The sequence below is a fragment of the Pectinophora gossypiella genome, chromosome 16 (genome assembly GCF_024362695.1).
Source record: "Pectinophora gossypiella chromosome 16, ilPecGoss1.1, whole genome shotgun sequence".
NCBI lineage: Eukaryota > Metazoa > Arthropoda > Insecta > Lepidoptera > Gelechiidae > Pectinophora > Pectinophora gossypiella.
This window is the reverse complement of record NC_065419.1, coordinates 14,361,446-14,383,517: the sequence shown is the minus strand read 5'-3', so window position 1 is coordinate 14,383,517 and position 22,072 is coordinate 14,361,446. Positions and strand designations below refer to the sequence as shown.

The window sequence follows — 22,072 nt, the reverse complement described above, 5'->3', positions numbered from 1 at the left end:
AAGAAAGATGATCCGTGCTTCGGAAGGCACGTTTAACCGTTGGTCCCGGTTACTACTTACTGATGTAAGTTAGTAGTCGTTACATGAGCTATGTCAAGGGCCTTTGGCGGCTCAATAGTAACCCTGACACCAGGGTTGATGGGGTTGGTAATCCACCTCACAACCTACACGATAGATAATTGGTGATCACCAATGAGGAGGAGTTGGGCCTCCTTTAATAAATAAAAGTCCGAACTGTGATGGATATCTTCTATTGTTCATCAACATACATGGATATATTATGAAACAGAATAAATTATAATAAATTATATAAAAATCTCTGAGCGAATTAAAAGTGCACCTGTCGCCTAGCAAGCCTTTCACCCAAGAGAGCGAGGTGAGGTGCGGAGGCGAGCGGTGTGACGTATGGCCAAGCGTGAGTCGATTTTTATGTGTAGGTCAGAATGGCGGGTGTATTGTTTCAGAAATGATTATGTTATAAACGAGAGAAATGTACCTACAATGTACTAGTATGTACCTTTAATGAAAGTCATTGTACCTCCATGAAACGGGAGCCATAACAATAACAAAGTGAGCCGCGGTCCTTACGGTCTGAATCGCGGGTGTATGCTGAATATGAATGTATTACAATACCTATGGCTATGAAGTATTTACCAAAGGAATGTACCTTCAACGTACCTCACAAAAATATAATCTAAATCAAATTGGATAAGTAATTAATGAGGAAATCAATAAAACAAACTTTTGACGCCTACATTTTTTTCATAGCAAATCTTTAAGTAGTAACATTAGGAATCACATTTACAAAAGGCAAATGGTTGCCTTTATTTTTACAATATTTCCACATGTTTTTCCTTGCATTAAATATACAAAGATGGTTATTTGTTCCTTTTCCTGCAAGAATTACTGTAGTATTATTATTATTTTAACTATTTTCAAGAATTATCATTCTTGCAGGAAAAGGAACAAATAAGCATCTTTGTATATTTAATGCAAGGAAAAACATGTGGAAATATTGTAAAAATAAAGGCAACCATTTGCCTTTTGTAAATGTGATTCCTAATGTTACTACTTAAAGATTTGCTATGAAAAAAATGTAGGCGTCAAAAGTTTGTTTTATTGATTTCCTCATTAATTACTTATCCAATTTGATTTAGATTATATTTTTGTGAGGTACGTTGAAGGTACATTCCTTTGGTAAATACTTCATAGCCATAGGTATTGTAATACATTCATATTCAGCATACACCCGCGATTCAGACCGTAAGGACCGCGGCTCACTTTGTTATTGTTATGGCTCCCGTTTCATGGAGGTACAATGACTTTCATTAAAGGTACATACTAGTACATTGTAGGTACATTTCTCTCGTTTATAAAATAATCATTTCTGAAACAATACACCCGCCATTCTGACCTACACGATTTTATTCGGCACTGACTTCAACATCATTCAGTCTTGTCATACGCCACAAGATGTTAGAACTGTCAACTTGGTGATGTGCATTAATGTGCAACTTGGCTAAGGCCTGTGCGTTGTTTGTTCCTATATTTATGAATCCCCAACAGGTCGTCTGGTCCGCCAAGAGGTGACGCGTCACATGGTGACTGTAATCCACAACGTGACCCGGGACATGGACCAGATCTCCTGCTACGCTGACAACGGCTACGGCACGCCCATGCAGGCTTCCAGGAAGATCAATATTTCACGTAAGTGCCAAAAAAATATGTAACAATATAAAATCCAGCATGTGGTCCAGTGGTTGAGCGTTGGACTCACTATCCGGAGGCCCCGGGTTCGAATTCCCGAAAATCACTTTGCGATCCCTATTTTGGTTAGGACATTACAGGCTGATCAACCTGATTGTCCGAAAGTAAGATGATCCGTGCTTTTCTGTTCCTATTTACTGATGTAAGTGAGTATTCGTTACATGAGCCATGTCAGGGGCCTTTGGCGGCTCAATATCCCTGACACCAGGGCTGATGAGGCTGGTATTCCACCTCACAACCCACACGATAAGAAGAAGAACCCGGCACGTCCCGGGATGTCACAGGATGTCAACCCGGCTCCGCACTAGCACCAACAGTCTCCTGAGTGTGTTCAAACACCGGTGGGACTCCACGCAGCACTGGGTGAAGGTCTATACCGGGTTCAATAAATTATAAAAATAAAATTTTACTAACACTAGCTCATGAGATAAATGTAACTAACACAATATGCATGAATATCGTCTGAAATAAATTATTTTAATTTATTTAAAACCGACTACATCCCAATTGGGGTAGTGAGAGGTACATCCATCAGAAGATAAACTAAGTACCCACATCTCACCGAGCTTTCTGTTAGAGCAACGTGTTAGGTGGTGAGCCGTATCGCCGTCTATTAATGGTCGAATCAACTGTATTAATGAAAATTGCATTTGAATAATAAACTATGACTTGATAAATGTTATTAGAACACATACCTAATGGTGCTGCTTCCAGTACACGTCATCTAAGTTTATTTTAAGCTATACCTGTCATTTTCTTATCCGCCGAAAAGAAAAGGGACGGGTCATCGACAGGCATAAAATTTAGTAATTTTTAGGCGTCATCATCAACAGCCGTATGACGCCCACTGCTGGGCATAGGCCTCCCCCAAGGATCTCCACGACGATCGGTCCTGCGCTGCCCGCATCCAGCGGCTTCCCGCGACCTTCACCAGATCGTCGGTCCACCTTGTAGCGGGCCTACCCACTGAGCGTCGTCCGACACGTGGTCGCCACTCCAAAACCTTTCTGCCCCAGCGGCCATCGGTTCTCCTCGCTATGTGTCCTGCCCACTGCCACTTCAGCTTTGCAATTCTCCGAGCTATGTCGGTATATTCGCCAATAGCCCGACAGAATTAAGTTGACAGCACACGTCAAACGGGTTGCATATCAGCAATATACATTATATTATTCGCTTGGGTTTCATTTTAAAATTAAGTAGGTGTGGTGTAGGTGTAGGGTGTGTAGGTGTAGGTGTAGGTGTTAGGTAGGTGTGGGTTAATTAGGTAGGTGTAGGTGTGTAGGGTAGGTGAGGGGAGGCCTGTGCCCAGCAGTGGGACGTATATAGGCTGTTTACGTTACGTTACGTAGGTGTCAATAATCCGTCTCTTTCGTTTACGGCGGATAAGAAAATGACGGGTATAACCTAAAATACAATTAGGATGGACAACAGCAGTCGCTTCTGTAAAAACCGGACCTGTCAAATCTTCAGTTTAGGTAAGCGGACCTTGTGGAAAACGGGATAATGCTAGAGATATGATGATGTATAGTGCTTTAAATTATCGACCATTGTGTAACCGAGCACATCTAAATTACAAGTTCTAGCTTCGGTCTAAAACAGCACTCTTGAGCGTTATTTATTGTAAAAAGAGAATCTCCTTTCTTTGAAAGTAATGATGAAGTCGCAGTATCCATTTCGTATTCATTGAAAATTACCCCGCGCCGCGTCTTATTTCCAACCTTTGAGGCCCTAAATGTGATACTGTACCCTTCTCGTCTGATGTTGCGCTTTATTTGACTGTTTCGACTTATTTTTTTATTACTGATTCTCTACATCTACACATCCTGTCCGTTTTGTTGTTTTATTTTTTTTATCTATAATCTGTCCTATTTTTCCCTTAAAAAGTAGCATGGAAAATGCTACACGTGAGCGTGGCTCTTAAATTGATGATAATTAATCTATAATCTGATCGAGTGAGGAGCTCGGTGGCGCAGCGGTTAACGCGCTCGGTCTGCGATTGTTGAAGTTAACCTCTCATATGCCGAGATACCAGACACAATAGATTTTACATTGTGTCTGGTCGAGATCCGCGTTCCGGCGTTCGAAAGATTAAGCAACTTTCGCAAAGGCCGGTCATAGGATGGGTGACCACAAAAATAAAAAAAAGTTTTCATCTCGAGGTCCTCCGTGCTTCGGAAGGCACGTTAAGCCGTTGGTCCCGGCTGCATTAGCAGTCGTTAATAACCACTAATCCGCACTGGACCCGCGTGGTGGTTTAAAGCCCGATCTCCCTATCCATCCATAGGGAAGACCCGTGCCCCAGCAGTGGGGATGTTAATGGGCTGGTGATGTGATGTGAATCTATAATCTGGTGGAGAAAAATATCTTAAAGATATGCCTGGCTTGGACTGTTATTGTTTTAATCTAAATCAAATTTAATGGGAATCGTTTCTGTGAAAAACCGGTCCTGTCAAATCTTCAGGTTAGGTAAGCGGACCCTGTGAAAAACGGGATAATGCTAGGGAGATGATGAAATCTCTTAAAATCCAAAATTACGTTAACACTCTTGTATTTATCATCCCACCAGACGTCCCAACGATCCAAGCTTCAGGCATCACGATGGCAGCTGCAGGTGACTCGGTAATCCTCGAGTGCAGAGTGGAAGCTTTGCCCAAACCCACCATCGCCTTCTGGAGAGACCCCAGTGGAAGGACCCCAGTCATTGATGGGCCCAACTACAGTATACAGCTGTTGGCTGATCCAGAGGTAAGTAGTATTCGACAGAACGACCAGTTCAGTACAATTAATGATTTCAATATCGATTATGGACATTAAATAATTTGGAACGTATATATTAATGAATATCACCAGTATGTCGGTATTCTACTGCACTTCGGGGAGTGTGCCCGCGATCTACATAACCTCATTCCATCATCCCCCTTTTATCTACGGACTTCCAGACGTACGGCCGGGTTCCATCCCTATTTGGTGGATATCCCAACTATTTGCACAAAGCGCTTCGCATCGTCCTTCATTATGCGCACTGCTAAGGACTGGAATTCTCTGTCGACTTCTGTATTTCCGAATACATATAACTCGGGTGCTTTCAAGGCCAGAGTGAACAGGCACGTTCTGAGCGAGCTCGCTCCATCTTAGGCCTCGTCAATGCCTTCGGGCAAGTCTGGGGCCAAGAGCAAACCCTTCAAAGGTAAAAAAAAGAATAAATAAGTTTAATCGTAGCCAGAGAGTACCAAAATTCCAATAGTCGCAGATTCTGTTCCAATAAACATTCTACATAAACTCACGCCTATTTCCCACCGGGGTAAGCAGAGACTATAGAATTCCATTTGCTTCGATCCTGACACACTTCTCAAACATTCTATTAATATATAAACACCCATTAAAACCTAAGCACTTAATCAACATTAAATCTTCAGCCCCTTTTCTCTCCCAACCAGTGACACGACCTCATTGACTTCAAGTACCATTGACCTCAAAGATTATAAAGAAAAAACATTTCATTAAACCACCCAGCTTATTCCGTGCTAATCAAAATCGAATCTCCATAATTATAATCTTCAAGATTATCAAATTCTTATTTGTATTCATGAGCCGAGTCTATCTTGGTGATTTTCATTCTTTATAGGTATTATGCCAATCGACCTTCTTGGTTATGTCATATGAATTAACCGTTTAAGCACTTCTCGTTTATTTGAGTTTCACAGTTCTGAGTCTTTTAAGTAAATAAAGGTGGAGATTTGTAATTAGCATATAGTTACTAATGATTATATTTACTGTACTATTCAGCTGTTAATCTTCCTAAAAGTAAATAAATAAGTAAATAAATAAATAAAGAAAACTTTACCATAAATTAATTAAGACGTGTTTGACCCGATATTAAGGCCATATCACACTAGGACAACTTGGTGGCGCCACCATAGTCGCGTTACCAACCTAATTATGTAAATAGTTAAGACCTGTAGGCTCTGCACGGTCGCCGAGCCGCGCGCGGCGCGAATTATATCGAGGCCTTCGACCAATAGCCGTTTGACGTCCATCTACGTAGATAGCTTTCGTATCGTTTATTGGTCGAAGCGCTCAATATAAATCGCGCCGCGCGCGGCGCGGTTCTTATGCAGACCGGGCTGGGGAGTTAAAAATGACACATGGCAGCAATTCATATAAAAGGCATTTTGACACTTGCAAAAAGAAAAACACTTGAAAGTACTTACACAATGTCAAGAAATGTCAAATAGCAATAATGCTTTTTAGATGAATTGCTTTAACCCTTACCTTTTCATTAACTTGGTGTCTTTTTGGTTGCACGTGTAACAAGATGGGTGATGACTCAAAAGATGGTGGTGCGACCGTGGTTGTGCCGATGATGTAGTACCTATCATTCTTTATTCTATTCTAAGACCCTAAAGCCCAAAAAAATATCTACCAGAAGCTCCCCAAGATCTTACACAATCAATCTTCAACAGGAACAAACCAAGTACACGATGCGTCTGGTAATAAAGAAGATAACAGAAGCAGACGAAGGTGACTACTTCTGTCACGCTGAGAATGCTTTCGGGAAGACCCTGCGTCCCGTATCGGTGAGACTGCGCCCCACCACGCCACACCATAACGTCACTGAATGCTGTACTCAGGTAAGATGGAGGAATATTATGGTATAAATGTGACCTTCGAATTGTATCGGATTATCCCAGCGGTGGGACGTTTATAAGCTGCCACGTGCCCACGAGACCGGCAATTTTCACTAGCGACGAAAAAACAGTTTTTTACGATGCGCAATCATTTAAATTTAATTTTATTTCGGCACCAATTTACGTCTTGTAACGACATAAATAAAAGAGTTTTTGACGGCAATCTCTGGTTTATTTTTTTTTCTTAGAAAAATCTTACAGAGAACGTGTTGGGTCGATAGAAATTGCAAATGGAATAGAGAGTGAATGATTAGTACGATGTTACCATATACATTATTATTATTATATTTTTTTAAATAATAAAGGGTTTGGCTAGAGAGTTGTTTTAAACAGTGGTATATTTATCTCTCCTAGCCGATTTCATCCTCAACTACTCTTTTTTATGGTAGGTAGCTCATATCTTAATGGTTAAGAATTTTTACTTAAGTGTGCCCTGATATGGCTGCAATAGCCAATCTTGTTGATAAACACTTTGTGTGTTATAATTATGTAGGTAATAATTAGTACACCGGATTTTGGATATCCAAACCAAATTTGTTTTCATAAGAAATATTGCAAACACACTATCCAAATAATTTTAAAAATTTAGACTCAGTAATGAAAAGAGAGTATAAATCGGATGGGGCTAGGTTATTTCTTTCTTTTCCTTAAAAATTTGGTACGAAATAAACAGTCACAGGACTGTGATGATCACAACGTTTTTGTCTTCGTAGATGAATGTATCGTCAGCATGTATCGACGCGTGCAGCTTCCACCTAGACATGGACAACATCATGGACAGACCTGAATGTATGAACGACTTTGACAAGCTCATGAAATGCGCTGCTGATGGGTCAGGTAAGGAAACTTGAAAATGTTTCAAAACTTAAACCCTCTCCAAATAGGCATGTTTTAAATTAACTTTTGGATGGCATCCTTAACTCAGTTTAAGGTTACCAGCTGACTCACACACACAGCTTGTCACAACCTATAAATCTATATAAGTATATGTTCTAATATAACATAATTGAGGCTTTTCAAGAAATAAAGACATTATTATAGCGTTGAATAAAGTCCCTCTCATAAACAAAGACGTCCTTACCGTCAATGGGAAGGTATGCAACATTATCTTTTGAGCTGATCTTCTATCGTGTGGGTTGAGAGTACCAACCTCATCAACACTGGTGTCAGGCCCCTGACATGCGTCATGTATCGACTACTTACTTACATAAGTAGTAACCGGGACCAACCTGCCTTCCGAAGCACGGATCATCTTACTTTCGGACAATCAGGTGATCAGCCTGTAATGTCCTAACCAAACTAGGGACCACGAAGTAATTTTTGTGATATGTCCCCACCGGGAATCGAACCAGAACCTCCGGATCGTGAGCCCAACGCTCAACCACTGGACCACGGAGGTCGTTGAGCTGATGCAATGAATAGCAAAGGTTCCTGAACCAACACAGTAATTGGCAAATTATGGACGCGTTTTCAAAAGATGCATGAATTTATAAAGAGTGTTTAATAACGTCGTTCTACAAAATGTCTTATTGTCTAACTTACCCCTTCGATCGCGAATATTTTGATTAGTTGAAAATGGCAACTCTTAACCAAATAAATACGATAGATCATTAGATCAGTCTCAGTTTTAGTATTTGTTATTTGAAGTTCGACGATAACGCGGTCGGAGTAGGAGTAGGGCCCTGTGCTGGGAAAGGAAACCTCACTCCACGTCTTTCCCTCAGCGATACAGCTTCCGATGTGGTAAGAGTTTTACAGAAAGCGTTAACTATGTAAGCAATTTTGAAGAATAAATATTTTTGTATTTTTGTCGGGTTTTACAAGTCCACTCTGTCGTTGTTGCCCACTCCAAACATTGCTGATTTGTGCGGAATGGTAGAGCATGCATCGCTATTTTGTGCTCTAACTTTTCGTTACACTTTCGGAGCCCTCATGTTCAATCTACGGTACTTATATACCAACGACAATTCTTTGTCAGGTGAAAAAAATGCAAATATTCAATGGATGGTAGACATGATACTGATAATGTACTCCAAACAGACCACAGAAGCTGCTGCGCGTCCTGGGGTGTACCTCGCAACTGTCTGGAACTCTGTCGCGGTGGATCCTTCTCCAAGACGTGCGCTCTGCAACATGCGAGGAGGGCGCTGGCTTGCTTCAGAGACTCTGGTGCCAGGTTGCCTGGCCCGCCAAGGAACTTGAAGGCGCATGTCGCACCGACGCCGCATTCTGTGCTTTTGAGGTATGGGGTGTACAGTCATGAGCAACTGTACCCACTTCAGGACTCTGTCGCACTAACATATTTGACATTTAGTGAGACTTACAGTTCAATTTGTCAGAAAAGTTAATGTGACATGGTTCCAAAGTGTATACATAATATGCTCGTGATCGTACTATAATTATACATACATAAGATTAAGATAAGATATACTCGTGATTTCCCGTTGGTCTACCCCATCAGAATTGACCACGTAACACACACACGTTGGGGTGTTAAAATTGTGGTAGATTCAAATGTAACGTTACGTTTCGATGTTGATTTTATCAGAAAAAACTGAAAAGGAGACAGATTTTGGTCAATTATTCTTTTGTTTGTTTATATTACTTGAGTAAATTGTCCAATTATCGTGTTGATGTACCTACTTTTATAATACGTCAATAGGCTAGTTTCGAACTAGTCAAATCAGTTACTTTTTACTAAACGTCAAAACACGAAATTCATATGGAATTTGTCTGGAAAAGCACGCTGTGACGTCATAGAATAACGTGATAAAATGTCGGACTCAGTATTACTTTTTTCTTGATTAAAATTCATAAATAAATAAATAAAAAAAATAAATGTTTTTGGTTAGTTTAAGATCTGTCTTTATTTACTATTAATCAGAATTTCATAATTTATCTAGTACCTACCTAGTACACAACCCAATTGCTTTTACTTCCTTAAGAAACTTAAATTAATATAGGTAGATTATGGCCCCGATTCCAGCAGACACCGCCTAATTTTATTTTAAGTTATATCCGTCATTTTCATATCCTCCGAAAAGGAAAGGGACGGATGATTCACAGCTCTTAATTTTAGGAAGAATGAGTAAATGAATGAATAACCCGGGCGAATCAAAAGGTACGTCGCTGGTATGCAATCCGTTTGACGTGCTGTCTACTTAACTGTGTCGGGTTATTGACGTATGTAAAATTTTTACACGGTTTGTTTAGATTTGTGCTTAAAATTGACGTGTGTTCCATAAATTTCATGCTTGTCGATTACCCGTCCCTTTCCTTTTCGGCGGATAAGAAAATGACAGATATAACTTAAAATAAAATTAGATGGTATTTACAGGAATTAGCACCTATGTATCAAAAACCATTGTAGAATCAGTACATGTGTGTGCTGATGTTGAGATAAGTGTTATTTAGATTTAATTTGATTTCACGACTCTCAATTCACAAAATCAATGTTACACAGACACTTATACCGGTTGATGAAGTATAGAACAAATCCTTAGAACCCCTTCCATCCACAGTTGGGAGCCTCCACTCAAGAACCCTCAAACAGTGTACTTATACCGGGTGTTCTGGCGAGCGTACGGCGCCAAGGCTCCTGAGAAGCTGGACACCAGTGAGACCAGCGTGGTCATCACTGGTCTGCAGGATGATGTACGGTACGAGTGCGTGGTGAAGGCTGCTAATGATGTCGGTAAGTAGAATTGTTGATGATTCAAAGACTAACTGTTACCTCATGATTTTTTTTAAATTTGAGTTTCAATTGACTGAAATTACGGAGATTTTGTTATTATTGTCCGAGAATAAACAAAATCAGAGCCAAAGTAACAGTTTCCACCCCTCGGTAGAAACTTTGATTAATATTAAAACCACAGAAAACGTATAAATTTACTAATTTTGTAACAAACATGTACATTTTGTATTTTTTCCGATTTCGCGAATCGGATTATGGAGTGTATTCCATCATATATTGGAAAAGCAATGTCATTAAAATAATGGAGGTATTATGTAAGTGTGAACATCATTCACTCGCTGTGAATTGATGGATTGCCTTTTTAACTAAAAAAAAAATGAGTAGGTTAATATTACTCCAAATAACAAAGTCAAAATCCTTTTATCTTCAATTTATGGATCATTGTAGAAAGTGAGATACAAAGGTATAATATTTAAGTTTCATGCTACAACCGAGTCACTCAATTGGTATCAATCGGATGACTTGGACTAGAGCGTAATTGTATGAAAAACACGCCACCGAAAACGGTTTCATAATAATAAAAATCTATATACCTAAATTATGATCCTGTCTCGACGCTCCCGTTTCAGTTGAATGGTGCTAATTCGAGTTTATCACCATGTGCCAGAAGTAAATTCAAATTCCCTTAAAAACGTAACATTATACCTACATACTCAGAGGTACAGTCAAAGAACAAAAGTTCAGTCACTGAGCCCAGCGTATTATTTGTAAACAGTGATGAAATTATGAACCATTAGTTGTCATGATTATAAAATGTATATTTTTGTAGGTGTTTTTGGTCTATTACAGAAACGACATGTAACAAGGAGGTCTTAAGTGCAACCAGTTAATTTATTAGGTACTTTGCGAGAAACTGATTGTACTTTTGCAGCTTATCATACATCTATTACAAGACAAACTAAGCACCCACACCTCACCTAGATTTCTGTTCCAGTGAGTTTAACCTGATAGATAGTTAGCCGTATCGCCATCTATAATGGTCCAGCTAACTTCAAAAACTGCACTTAATGATAAATTTATAACTCATTGGTTCAAGCCCGGTTTGAACCGGCGCACACCAGACCACAATGGCTATATACACAATCCCTCTAAAACCATAAACTTTTCGAATGCCGGAACGCAGATCTCGTATCGATCTCGCGTCGTCTGATATCTCGGCAGATAAGAGGTTAAGTACCATAATACGGGTTCTTAAATCCTAACATCCACCATATCTTCCCAGGTACCTCATCCCTGAGTCTGCCAATAATGTTCACGACAGCGGGACAAGAGACCGGTGCGGCGGCTGCGCCAGTCACTGGTGCTGGTACCGCCACGGCTGTCGGTCTGGCGCTCGCTTGTATACTAGTGGCTGCCATATTGGCTGCTGCTGGGCTGTATTATAGGCATAGGAAGGTGAGTTGGAGGGTTCTATCAACTTTCAAGTCACTGACTTCTTCACATTCACTAAGGAGTTGTCAAGTTGTAAATACATACACATTAAGCGAATACTTTTTTTACCGAGATTGGTTGTCTATTTGTTAATGAACATAGAACCATAGAATAAAACATAGACCTCTATGTTTTAAGTCATCAATTGGAGTAGTGTTGCCTATCAATAGGGCACGATACTATCAATAGGATGTTTTTCATGGCCTAAAGGTACTTTGGAGCGAGCATACGTTACCAGACAACTTTCACCGCAGACTAGTTAATGATGAATTCATGAAACCATCAATCGCTTGCAAGTCACCGGATTATATGTTTTTTTGACGTGACTTATCCTTTACTACTTGCTCGAACAAATGGAGAGCATTAAAGACTGGACTAAATGGACTCGTCCTGTAATGGTCGCCGCTTGGATGCTGATTTTTTGGATAACAGTAATCTTTCAGGTGTAAAATGAACAATTGAAGTTCAAATATGAGTAACTTCTGAATAATAAATGGTTTTCGTATTTTGTTTCAGAATCTTAGGCTTAAGTCTCAAGGAGGAGTAGCATTCGAAAACCCCAGCTACCTCAGAGAACCAAATCCTGATACCGTTGTTAATGTGAGTACCAAAACAAGAGAACATATTTGACGAAAACAAGAACTGTACACGGTAAGTTTCAAGAACTGTGATTAAAGACAATTCCACAAACGAAGCATAACTTCTACATTTCTGGAATTGTCTTTTATCACAGTTCTTCAAACTTCCCGAGTAGTTCTTCTTTTTGTTATTTCTTCAAAAACAAGAACTGTGCGTAATAAGTTTGAAAAATCAGGTCCATTTTGAATCCCGTTTCTTACTTTTTGAATCTTTTGTCGACCAGGGTACGTTACCAAACGGCAACGCGAATGGTGGAAGCGCCATCACAAATGGCGTGTCCAACAGTACTGCGTGGAGACAGGAGACGCTGCAGCCCTCGAGCGCCAGCATCCCAGCCGCCAGGGAGGTGGACCCCACGCTGTATGAGGAGCTGAAGCTCGGGCAGGACGGCGCGGGATTCAAGAGGTTGAAGCCATAGCCCGAGGTTTGTATTTCCTTTATCAACGAAGACTGGCTTCCGGAGAAAATGACTCGGACGGGTCGCAGCCTGAAGCTTGAAGACTATCTTGTCCTTTTTGTGTAGGATGTAGGGTCGATAACTAGAAGGTTGGAATTTAGTCAATATTAACATATTATAATTGCGTGTGTAAGTGTACCTACGAAATTGAGGTGATACATTCTTTCCTCATATTCTATTTTATTTTTATTTTTTACTGAGCACTTATATATACGAATGCTACAGCAGTTGCAAGGCGCGGTTAATTGGCCGATAAATTGTGACGTGTTGATTGTTTAAGTGCAATTTTCACTAACACAGTTATCTCGACCAAAAAAAAGACGGCTCACCACCTGTCACGTTGGTCTATTAGAGGGCTCGGTGAGGCGTGGATACTTAGATAATCTGTCTACTCTATTGGTACTGTGTATTGTTAGGACCCTAGCTCATCTCGTCACGTCGTGGAAAGGGGGTCAACTTCAAATTATAGACCATACAATGGGTATCAGCAACCTCCCACTGAAGCGGAGTAGAGCGTGTGCAATAGAGGCGACGCGACGCTCTGTCGTTATGTCATTCGCCGGAATCGATCTCGTAACCAGCTCATCTTCACTTCATGCACCTTTACAACTCCTAAGAGATACCCAATTTAAACTTATCATAGCCATGTGACATTACAAGAGAAGTGTGTCAGGTTCGAAGCAAATGGAATTCCATAGTATCTGTTTACCCTGGTGGTAAATATAATATGTATCGCCCAGCTGTTGTTTGACCTTGAACTACAGAAAGTGATATTAAATTCAACGTTTGTGTGTCAGGTCCCGAGTCGCTCGCCGCTCCGCTCGCCGCGGCTAACGTCGCGGGTGGCGCCGCGGTACTGAGCGGCCGCCCCCGCATCTGTCTGTCTCGCTCCTACACAACAGCCCCAGGACATCTTTCTTCCCTTTCTCACCATAACAATATACGGCCGGTCGCACTTTTAGCGCGTTTCCGTACGAATTTGCATCGTACGTTTTACGAACGAATGCTTGTCTATGACTCGCACACTGTGCGCGTTCCCATAGTATTTGAAAGATTGGGACGGTTCATGTGTCCATATGCTTACGCACGATTTGAATTCGTTCGAAAATACGTCTGGCCTATATTATTTTTTATTTTAAAATAATATTTTTTGTGTCAAAAAATATCATATTTTATATTTTTAACGGTTGTGCGATAATCTTCGTGCGAGCGAGACGTATGACAATTTAGTGTAGAAACAGATCATATACATTTTGTACAGTAGTATTTAAAGAAAGAACCATTAAGAATGCGTGGGAGCGGAGTGTAAGTAAATAAAAATGTAATTTAAAAAAAATATCAGTATATTTTCAGTAACGTACTTGATGTGATTTTTAACCAAAAAAATACCGACCTCATGTACTTGTCATTCATGTAAATATTTTGTTGGCTGAAGATTTTCATGTGATTCGTAGCTACAGGATTTAGTGATATTCCTTAACGTCGAGATTCTTGGAAAACTAACCGAGCTCTATACAAGATAGTTTCAATTTAGGTGAAAAATATTTTTTACCCGGATTGAAAATAATTGAAAGAAATCGGAGGGTTCTTAAAGAAAATCACATTAGAAAGTGAGTTTTCAAAAAGCCTCTAACGTCGTTTTCACTATTAGGCGACGCGACGGTATGTTCGTCTCAATGTTTTCTTCAAAACACCTTAATTTCCCAAGGTGTCCCGCTATACCCTGTAGGCTGAGTTACGTGAGATCCTTCAGTAAGTAAATAAAGAAGTTCTATAGCTCACGTAGCTTCAAGGTCGCCCTGAAGTCAAATAGAAAAGGATTAGAATTCTATAAAAATGTGCCTTCGAACAATTTATAAAGTAGATAGTGTAATATAGAATTAGTTACCTTTTGGCCTATGAATTTGTACCTATTGTATATAAAATGTTTTTAGACATTCCATAGAAGATATTTGTACCTTGTTATTGTACGCGATGAACGATTGTGTAATATTTCTTTTTTATTGATTAACAGATACTTTTGCTTGAATCTTAGACATGCCTATCATAAACACCAATCTGTAAGGTTTCAAGCATCAGTAAGCTTTTTATTTCGGAAATATGATATCAATGACATTTTTATGGCACTATGACTCACTGTCAGGTTTCAATTAAACACGCGGGAAAACGTCTCCGCGTGAACACTCGTATACATCGCTATGTTTGAATTTACCGCGCGGCGCGTCGCGACTCAAAAAACAAGGCATAAAGCTGCGCGTACGGTCACGAGCATTAATATGTATACACTTTGGTACCATGTCACATTAACTTTTTTGACTAACTTGAACTGTAAGTCTCACTAAATGTCAAATATGTTAGTGCGACAGAGTCCTAAAGTGGGTACATTATATTTCTCATGACTGTACACTACAGCGGAATGAGAGTATACCTACGCAGCGTCAGAATTTTCTATGTATGAGTGTGTAGAATTTACCAGCTGGTAATGCAGACGCTCAGTAAGTTCTGTTCGCTCTTTTGACGGGCTCCGGAAGAGATTCCACTAAAGCGGAATGGTGCGAAGCGGAGCGGAGACCTGCTTTATCAACTAATCACAGCAAGTACCAAAGAGCGAAAGAGAACGCTGTATCGCTGATACAGCGATACGGCTATTGGTCGATTCCTGCATGCGTCTTCGCTAGTTGCCACTCCGTTCCGCTTTTATAGAAACACACCCTAAAGATGCCCTTTAGTAGGTACATAACTATGCACGCGCTAAAATGGTAAAAACTTATTTTTTAAATTGTTTTTTTTTTTTTGTCAGAATCTCGTGTAAGTTGAATCTCTATCAGAGTGAAATAATGTAATTTGCTCAGGGGGAATAAAAGTACTACATTGAAGCAATTCGTCTAGGAAAGTAATTGTAGTGTATCGATATTGCTATCCTTGTCTCGGGCGCGTACGTCATCCGAATACAGAGCAAGACAAAACAGTCAGTCAATGCAGGACGGTCTGCCTGTACAGACAGAGTGATGGTTTGTTGGCGAGCCAAATCCTGGCAGTATACAAAAGGTGTACGGTCACGAGTACTAATTATATACACTTTGAAACCATGTCACATTAACTTTTTTGACAAATTAAACCGTAAGTCTCATTAAATGTCAAATAATGATAGTGCGACAGGGTTCTAAAGTGGGTACATGATATTGCTCATGACTGTACTCTACAGTAATATTGCTATTTGACACTTTGCTGACATTGCGCACTTACTTTTCTAGGCGCAAATGTCAAATTGTATATTACCGTTTTAGATGAATTATTATTGCTTCAATGTGGTATTATTAGACCCTTAGGCGTAAGAACATGTGATGATAATATTGTGTAGAACTTCTTATCCTACACTTATGGAATAATATAGATAGAAACGGATGTGATTAGATTTGTAAATAATAAATGAAAAAGATGATGAGAAAGACATTGTTTTATTTGAGTAAAACAATGATACCTACCTGTCTCTCTTTATTTAAGAGCTGCGCTCTTGTCGGTGGAGTAATCGCCTTGATTACTCCATAGATAGGGCGTGTAGAACGGTGATTGCCCCAATCGCCTTCCGTTCCGCAGTACACCGATCAATTTCTCAATCGGTGATGTTCTAGCTAGCTACCAGAATCCATTTCCTCGGCCTCCAACAAGTACTGATACAGCTGCTGCCCGGCATCAGGGGTGCGCTTTTGAAGTAGCGGCGCCTACTCGCTACGTCACAAGATCGTCATAGAACCTAAGTAGCATTTTATAGGTGAGCCCGTTCCAGTGAGCTACCCACTACTTTCAGCTAATCCTGTCGCTGTACTGATACCTGTAGTGTATTGATATTGCTATCCTTGTCTCGGGCGAGTACGTCATCTGAATACAGAGCAAGACAAAACAGTCAGTCAATGCAGGACAGTCTGCCTGTACAGAGTGATGGTGTGTTGGCGAGCCAAATCATGGCAGTATACAAAAGGTGTACTCTACAATACCTAACTGACAAAAGTTTTTATACTCTGCAGGAGCTTTTTAATGATAAGTAAGTAGTTTTCTTTTACTTTTATGTCTGAATTCCTTGTCTTCCCGGGCATGTCGTAAAAACCGACAGAGGGATTGCGTCCTCTAACATGATGGACTAATGTTATGGGCGATAGGCTGATCCCTTATCACCATAAGGTTCATCATATCCATCTTAGGACTTCGTATCAACAGTGGCTGCAAGTTGTCTTTGATTACTTGTGGCTCTGCCCACCCCATTTGGGATTACGGGCGTGAGTTTATGTATGTATGTTTATGTCTGAATTATATACTTGTTCTCATTTATTATGTTTAAGCCTAAAAAATATGCTGTAACTCTCCTTTAAATTGTTGTGCCCAATCCGGGTCCATTTGTGTTACTCACCTTATATTACTAACCTCCTACCATGTGGAACGCAATAAATGATAATATGATTATGATACAAAACATGTACATAAACAGCCTATATACGTTCCACTGCCATCAATCAACCGGAGAGGGCATGCAGCATACTCCACCACGCTGCTCTACTGCGGGTTGGCAAAGGTGTTTGGGCTAGTAACTCGGTCCCAACAGCTTAATGTAAGTTTAACCTTTCAAAGGGCGGAATCATCTTTCTCAAAAAATGATAAGAAACATTTGCGTTAAGACTCTTGACAATGTCATTGTTACCGTCTCCTACAAGTCCGCAACTAACCCCCTCCCAACCCTCCACCCCCTCGGTCTTACTTTAGTCTTCAATCGTATATTCAAAAATACAATGTAATGGCAATATTTGGATCACATTATCTATAGAATTATGTTTACATAACATAACATAAACAACCTATACACGTCCCACTGCTGGGCACAGGCCTCCCCTCAATCAACCGGTATTCAGCACTTACCGCTATCGACCCACTAAAGTCGATTAATCGAGGTTTCCGCCCAACTGGGCACCCTCAGGCCTGTTGTCTTAAATTTTGTACCGGGTGAGGCTCTCCATTTGTCCGCCCAAGTACTTAATGCCATTTGCGGCAAATCTACAATAAGTCACGCCAAAAAATATGTATACAGGGTGTAAGTGATATGGTAACGAATACCGAGGGGGATGATTCAGACCATAATTCTGGGTTAATATCAAGTGGAATCATCCCTCAAAGTTTTCGTTACGATGTCACTAACACCCTGTATACACCTGTACCGACCTCTTTGGGGATACGGGGCGTGATGCTATGTTGATAATTAAAATAATACTCAGTACAACGCCAACCCGCTCAGTTTCCAAGTATGCGAGAGAGCTTTTCACAATTTTTGAAGTGGATTTTGATTAATTAAGCTAAGTTGATACCTCGAGTCGACTTAAAGAAGTTTTTTCATTACCTTTATAACGGGTCCGGTGAACTCGAGTCTTTGATGCAGCCTGAGTGGGATGGAAAATTGCTTTCTGGAAGGTTCAACGAGAAAATGTCATAAGCACCGTTTAAGCTCAATGCTTATAGAGGTGGTGACCGGAAAGCGGGAATCATAAATCAGAATCATTCAACGTAATGAGTGAATTTCTAGGCAACTTCCCTCAAAAACAATATAGATGACGCTGTAAAGAGTTTCCTTCGTTTATCCTCCTAATTTCATGGATAACGGACATAATGCGTCTTTTATCTTTGATGACCCTTTAACACCCAGGCACAATTATGTCTTCCACCCATTCTTATTCTGATCAAATTAAACATAATTCTCCGTGGTCTAATAACAGCCTCCGTGGTCTAGTGATTAGAGCGTTAGGCTCACGATCTGGAGGTCCGGGTTCGATTCCCGATGGGGACATTGTCGAAATCACTTTGTGAGACTGTTCTTTGTTTGGTAAGGACTTTTCAGGCTTGAATCACCTGATTGTCCGAAAAAGTAAGATGATTCCGTGCTTCGGAGGGCACGTTAAGCCGTTGGTCCCGGCCGTAAAAACACCTCCACCAACCCGCATTGGAGCAGCGTGGTGGAGTATGCTCCATACACCCTCCGGCTGATTGAGGGAAGGCCTGTGCCCAGCAGTGGGACGTATATAGGCAGTTTATGTTACGGACAACAAATAGATCCAAAATACTGTTAGTTTACACTTCTGCTATCGTGTGGGTTGTGAGGTGGATAACCAACCTGTTATTGAGCCGCCAAAGGCCCCTGACGTGACTCAAGTAACGACTACGTACTTACATCAGTAAGTAGTAACCGGGACCAACGGCTTTCGAAGCACGGATCATCTTACTTCTGGACAATCAGGTGATCAGCCTGCAGTGTCCTAACCAAACTAGGGATCACAAAGTGATTTGTTGAACCTGGGACCTCCGGTTCGTGAGCAGAACGCTCAACTACTGGACCACGGAGGCTGTTCAGTTTACACTTAAAAACTATGTTAGTACTTATATTCAACGAGGGACTTAGTAACATAAATAAAGTGCCTTATGATTGGACAGTCATTCCTCTCCGCTATGTGTCAGTTATGTCTGATTATTGAAATTTAGTTCTGTGCAATAAAGTATATTTGATTTGATCATTTATATAAAAACAAAGATAAAATATGCATAGGTATGTCTGTTATACATGAAATTAGTTTAAACAAAGGCAAATTTGTTTGCAGTTTGTAGACAGCGCCATCTATACTGTTTTTGGTCAAGATAGTACCTACCAACTTGCAATTCTCAAACGTAGTATTTGTCTGTCATTTAAACGTGTGTTCAGACAAAGTTCCTGATGTGTTTACCGTCTGTGTCTAGACTTTAGACATTGTCTAGAATATTCTAGATTTGAGAGTAGTCTAGACAAGAGTACTAGACACTATGTACTGTTTCCCTCACAGGAAAAGGCCCTCTTTGCCTGTTCTGTTAACCAGACGGCGGCCAAAACTTAGACCTACTTATTGTTACGTACATGCATATGTTTTCAGCGCATGATGTCATGACAAAGGTGTATTAGACTGCATTAAACCACTCGTGACTTATCGTCACGCTGAATGAGGGAAATCGTCGACCACGCCGGCGGGGTCGGTATCGGGGTTCTGAAGAGAGCGTCTACACAAACACGAGAGAGGTAAGTAATAATGACAGCTCAAAACCGCGGGCAACTATGGACGCGCTCACGTTACGTCCGTGTCAGACACCCTCAGGCCTGTTGTCTTAAATTTTTTTTATCGAGTGAGTGCCCTCAGCGTTCGCCATATGTCCGGCCAAGTAGTTAATGCCATCTGCGGCAAATCTACACAAAGTCACGTCAAAAAAAAAAGAAAATTTAAACGCTCGATTACAATATTTGTTTGTTTGTGTTTGTTTGTTTGTTTATATTGTGACTAAAGTAAATAATAATACAGAGCATGTAAAAAGATAATATAATCTTTAATTAACTACATGACAGTGCCCAGTTGGGAACAAGTCTCGGCTCAACGTCGTCTGAGTGTATAAGAGTCTTTTTTTAAAATTATTTAATAACAAAATAAGTACCGTTTACAATTTTAAACACATTCGCCAAACTGTAAGACAGTTTATTGGCGAAGTCATGCACTCATTACTTATATCTATTACAGCAAGTTACCTTTTATTGTCATAAATAAATAAGTGTTACAATAAATACATGTCATTGCTTTAAAACTAGATATTAATTACATTTAAAATTAGTCAAATAGCCCGCCTCGGAGCATACCCGGCTCAAATGTACCCATCACGCTGGCCGCGTTGCCGCGTTGGATGGCCAGCGAGATGTGCTGTACCAGGTATGATCCGGAGCGGGGGTCGCCACCACGACCTCGCAGACGTCGCCCTACTTAGTTCTTTAACGAACTTTTTAGCCTCCTCGCACCATGGACATGTCACTTAGAAATAAATTTAAAGAAATTAATATTTTAACTTTGGCATCACAATGTATATTTGAAAACTTAATATATGTAAAAAAACATATAGGATTATTTGCAAAAAATAGCGATCGGCACATTGTTAATACCCGGAATAAAAATAAACTTGCTTTACAAGTCAGTCGATTACATAAGATTACTAAATCTTTTAAGGGGCAATGTATACGTTTTTACAATAAGATTCCCATTGACATTCAGAATTTGCCTTTCAACTGCTTTAAGACAGTAGTTAAACAAAAACTTTACAAAAAAGGTTATTATAAAGTTAGTGATTATTTAGAAGATATGAATGCATTGGATTAACTGTCTGAGAACTGATATTAGGCAGCTAAATTACTCAATTGTATATCAATATTTTATGTTTATTTTTATTTTTTTAAAGAACGTCTAGGGCCCTGTGCCGAGGTTTTTCTTGCAGCTTCTTTTCCCCGGCTATACAGGTTGTGAGAAGCTGCAGTAGTTTTAGGCGGATGAGACGTTCGTTATGTAAAAATTGACGATTCAAAGTGTAACTATGTTACCTACTGAATAAAGATATTTTTGAATTTGAATTTGAATTTTGAATTTGACACCATGGTCCACCCGTCTCCACCGCAAAAGGGACAAACGAATACAGCAAGTTGTAAACTTCACTTAATTCTTTGAGGATATATGAGGAAGACTTCTTGCTACTCTGTCTACAGTACACTGTCTGATGCGAGTGTGACGGCGCTCAGAGTAGTCTATTTCAAAGCCGTACTAGGACTCCTGTCCTCCGCCTCTGAATAGTACTGATAGTTAATGCTGCTCTCTGTCAGGATAAGGCCAGGCGCGCACTACGAGTTTTTCGCCGCGCAGCAGAAAAAAGCACCGGCATAATGTCGCACTGTAATACTGCGACGCTGCGGTGGCTCTGCCGTCAAGTTCGCGCAATACAATTTAAAACTGTTTGTTACAGTATTACAGTGCGACATTATACCGCTGCTTTTTTCTGCCACGCGGGGAAAAACTAGTAGTGCGCGCCTGGCCTAAGTGAATGAGTAAGCTAGTAAGTTTACGCGGTTATTATCATAATTAAAACACATAATAACGGGTTCTTCCAGTCATCCCGTGATCATTTTATAGCGCCGAGACAAACCCGTGAGGGGTTTAGCGGTGTTATTTTATTGTTTTGTTAATTTTTCGTTGTATTCAATAATAATAAAAAAAAAAATGGCACTTGCAACAGTGTCGAAATATCATCGGGAGTCTCATATCCCCATTTAAACGCGGTAAGAACCCGTTATTATGTGTTTTAATTAAGCTAGTAAGTACCTACATAAATGTATATCTATAATTCACGATTTGGAAAAATCCCTAACTGAGCAATATGCTCAATATTTATCATTTACGTGTTTCTTTTCCAAAGAAAAACTGAAGGCAAGTAAAGGGCTGATGAAGCAAAAAACTTTCAAATTAGGAC

General features: G+C 40.2%; 2 protein-coding genes across 5 annotated transcripts in view; one reads left to right on the top strand and one right to left on the bottom strand.

The window, feature by feature from the left end:
- Positions 1–16,185, top strand: part of LOC126373760 (Ig-like and fibronectin type-III domain-containing protein 1) — a 216,641-nt gene extending 200,456 nt beyond the window's left edge. For all 4 annotated transcript variants that reach the window (XM_050020033.1, XM_050020030.1, XM_050020031.1 and 1 more), the window contains 10 exons: positions 1,567–1,707; positions 4,334–4,512; positions 6,231–6,398; positions 7,169–7,292; positions 8,496–8,697; positions 9,977–10,149; positions 11,432–11,604; positions 12,157–12,240; positions 12,503–12,703; positions 13,534–16,185. In XM_050020033.1, the coding sequence (XP_049875990.1) occupies positions 1,567–1,707; positions 4,334–4,512; positions 6,231–6,398; positions 7,169–7,292; positions 8,496–8,697; positions 9,977–10,149; positions 11,432–11,604; positions 12,157–12,240; positions 12,503–12,697 (1,439 nt within the window). In that variant the 3' untranslated portion in view covers positions 12,698–12,703; positions 13,534–16,185. The remainder of the gene's footprint in view (positions 1–1,566; positions 1,708–4,333; positions 4,513–6,230; positions 6,399–7,168; positions 7,293–8,495; positions 8,698–9,976; positions 10,150–11,431; positions 11,605–12,156; positions 12,241–12,502; positions 12,704–13,533) is intronic.
- Positions 9,337–22,072, bottom strand: part of LOC126373789 (macoilin) — a 170,388-nt gene continuing 157,652 nt past the window's right edge. Inside the window, exon 15 of the transcript XR_007567360.1 lies at positions 9,337–9,802. The gene's annotated coding sequence lies outside the window, so the exon portion shown is untranslated. The remainder of the gene's footprint in view (positions 9,803–22,072) is intronic.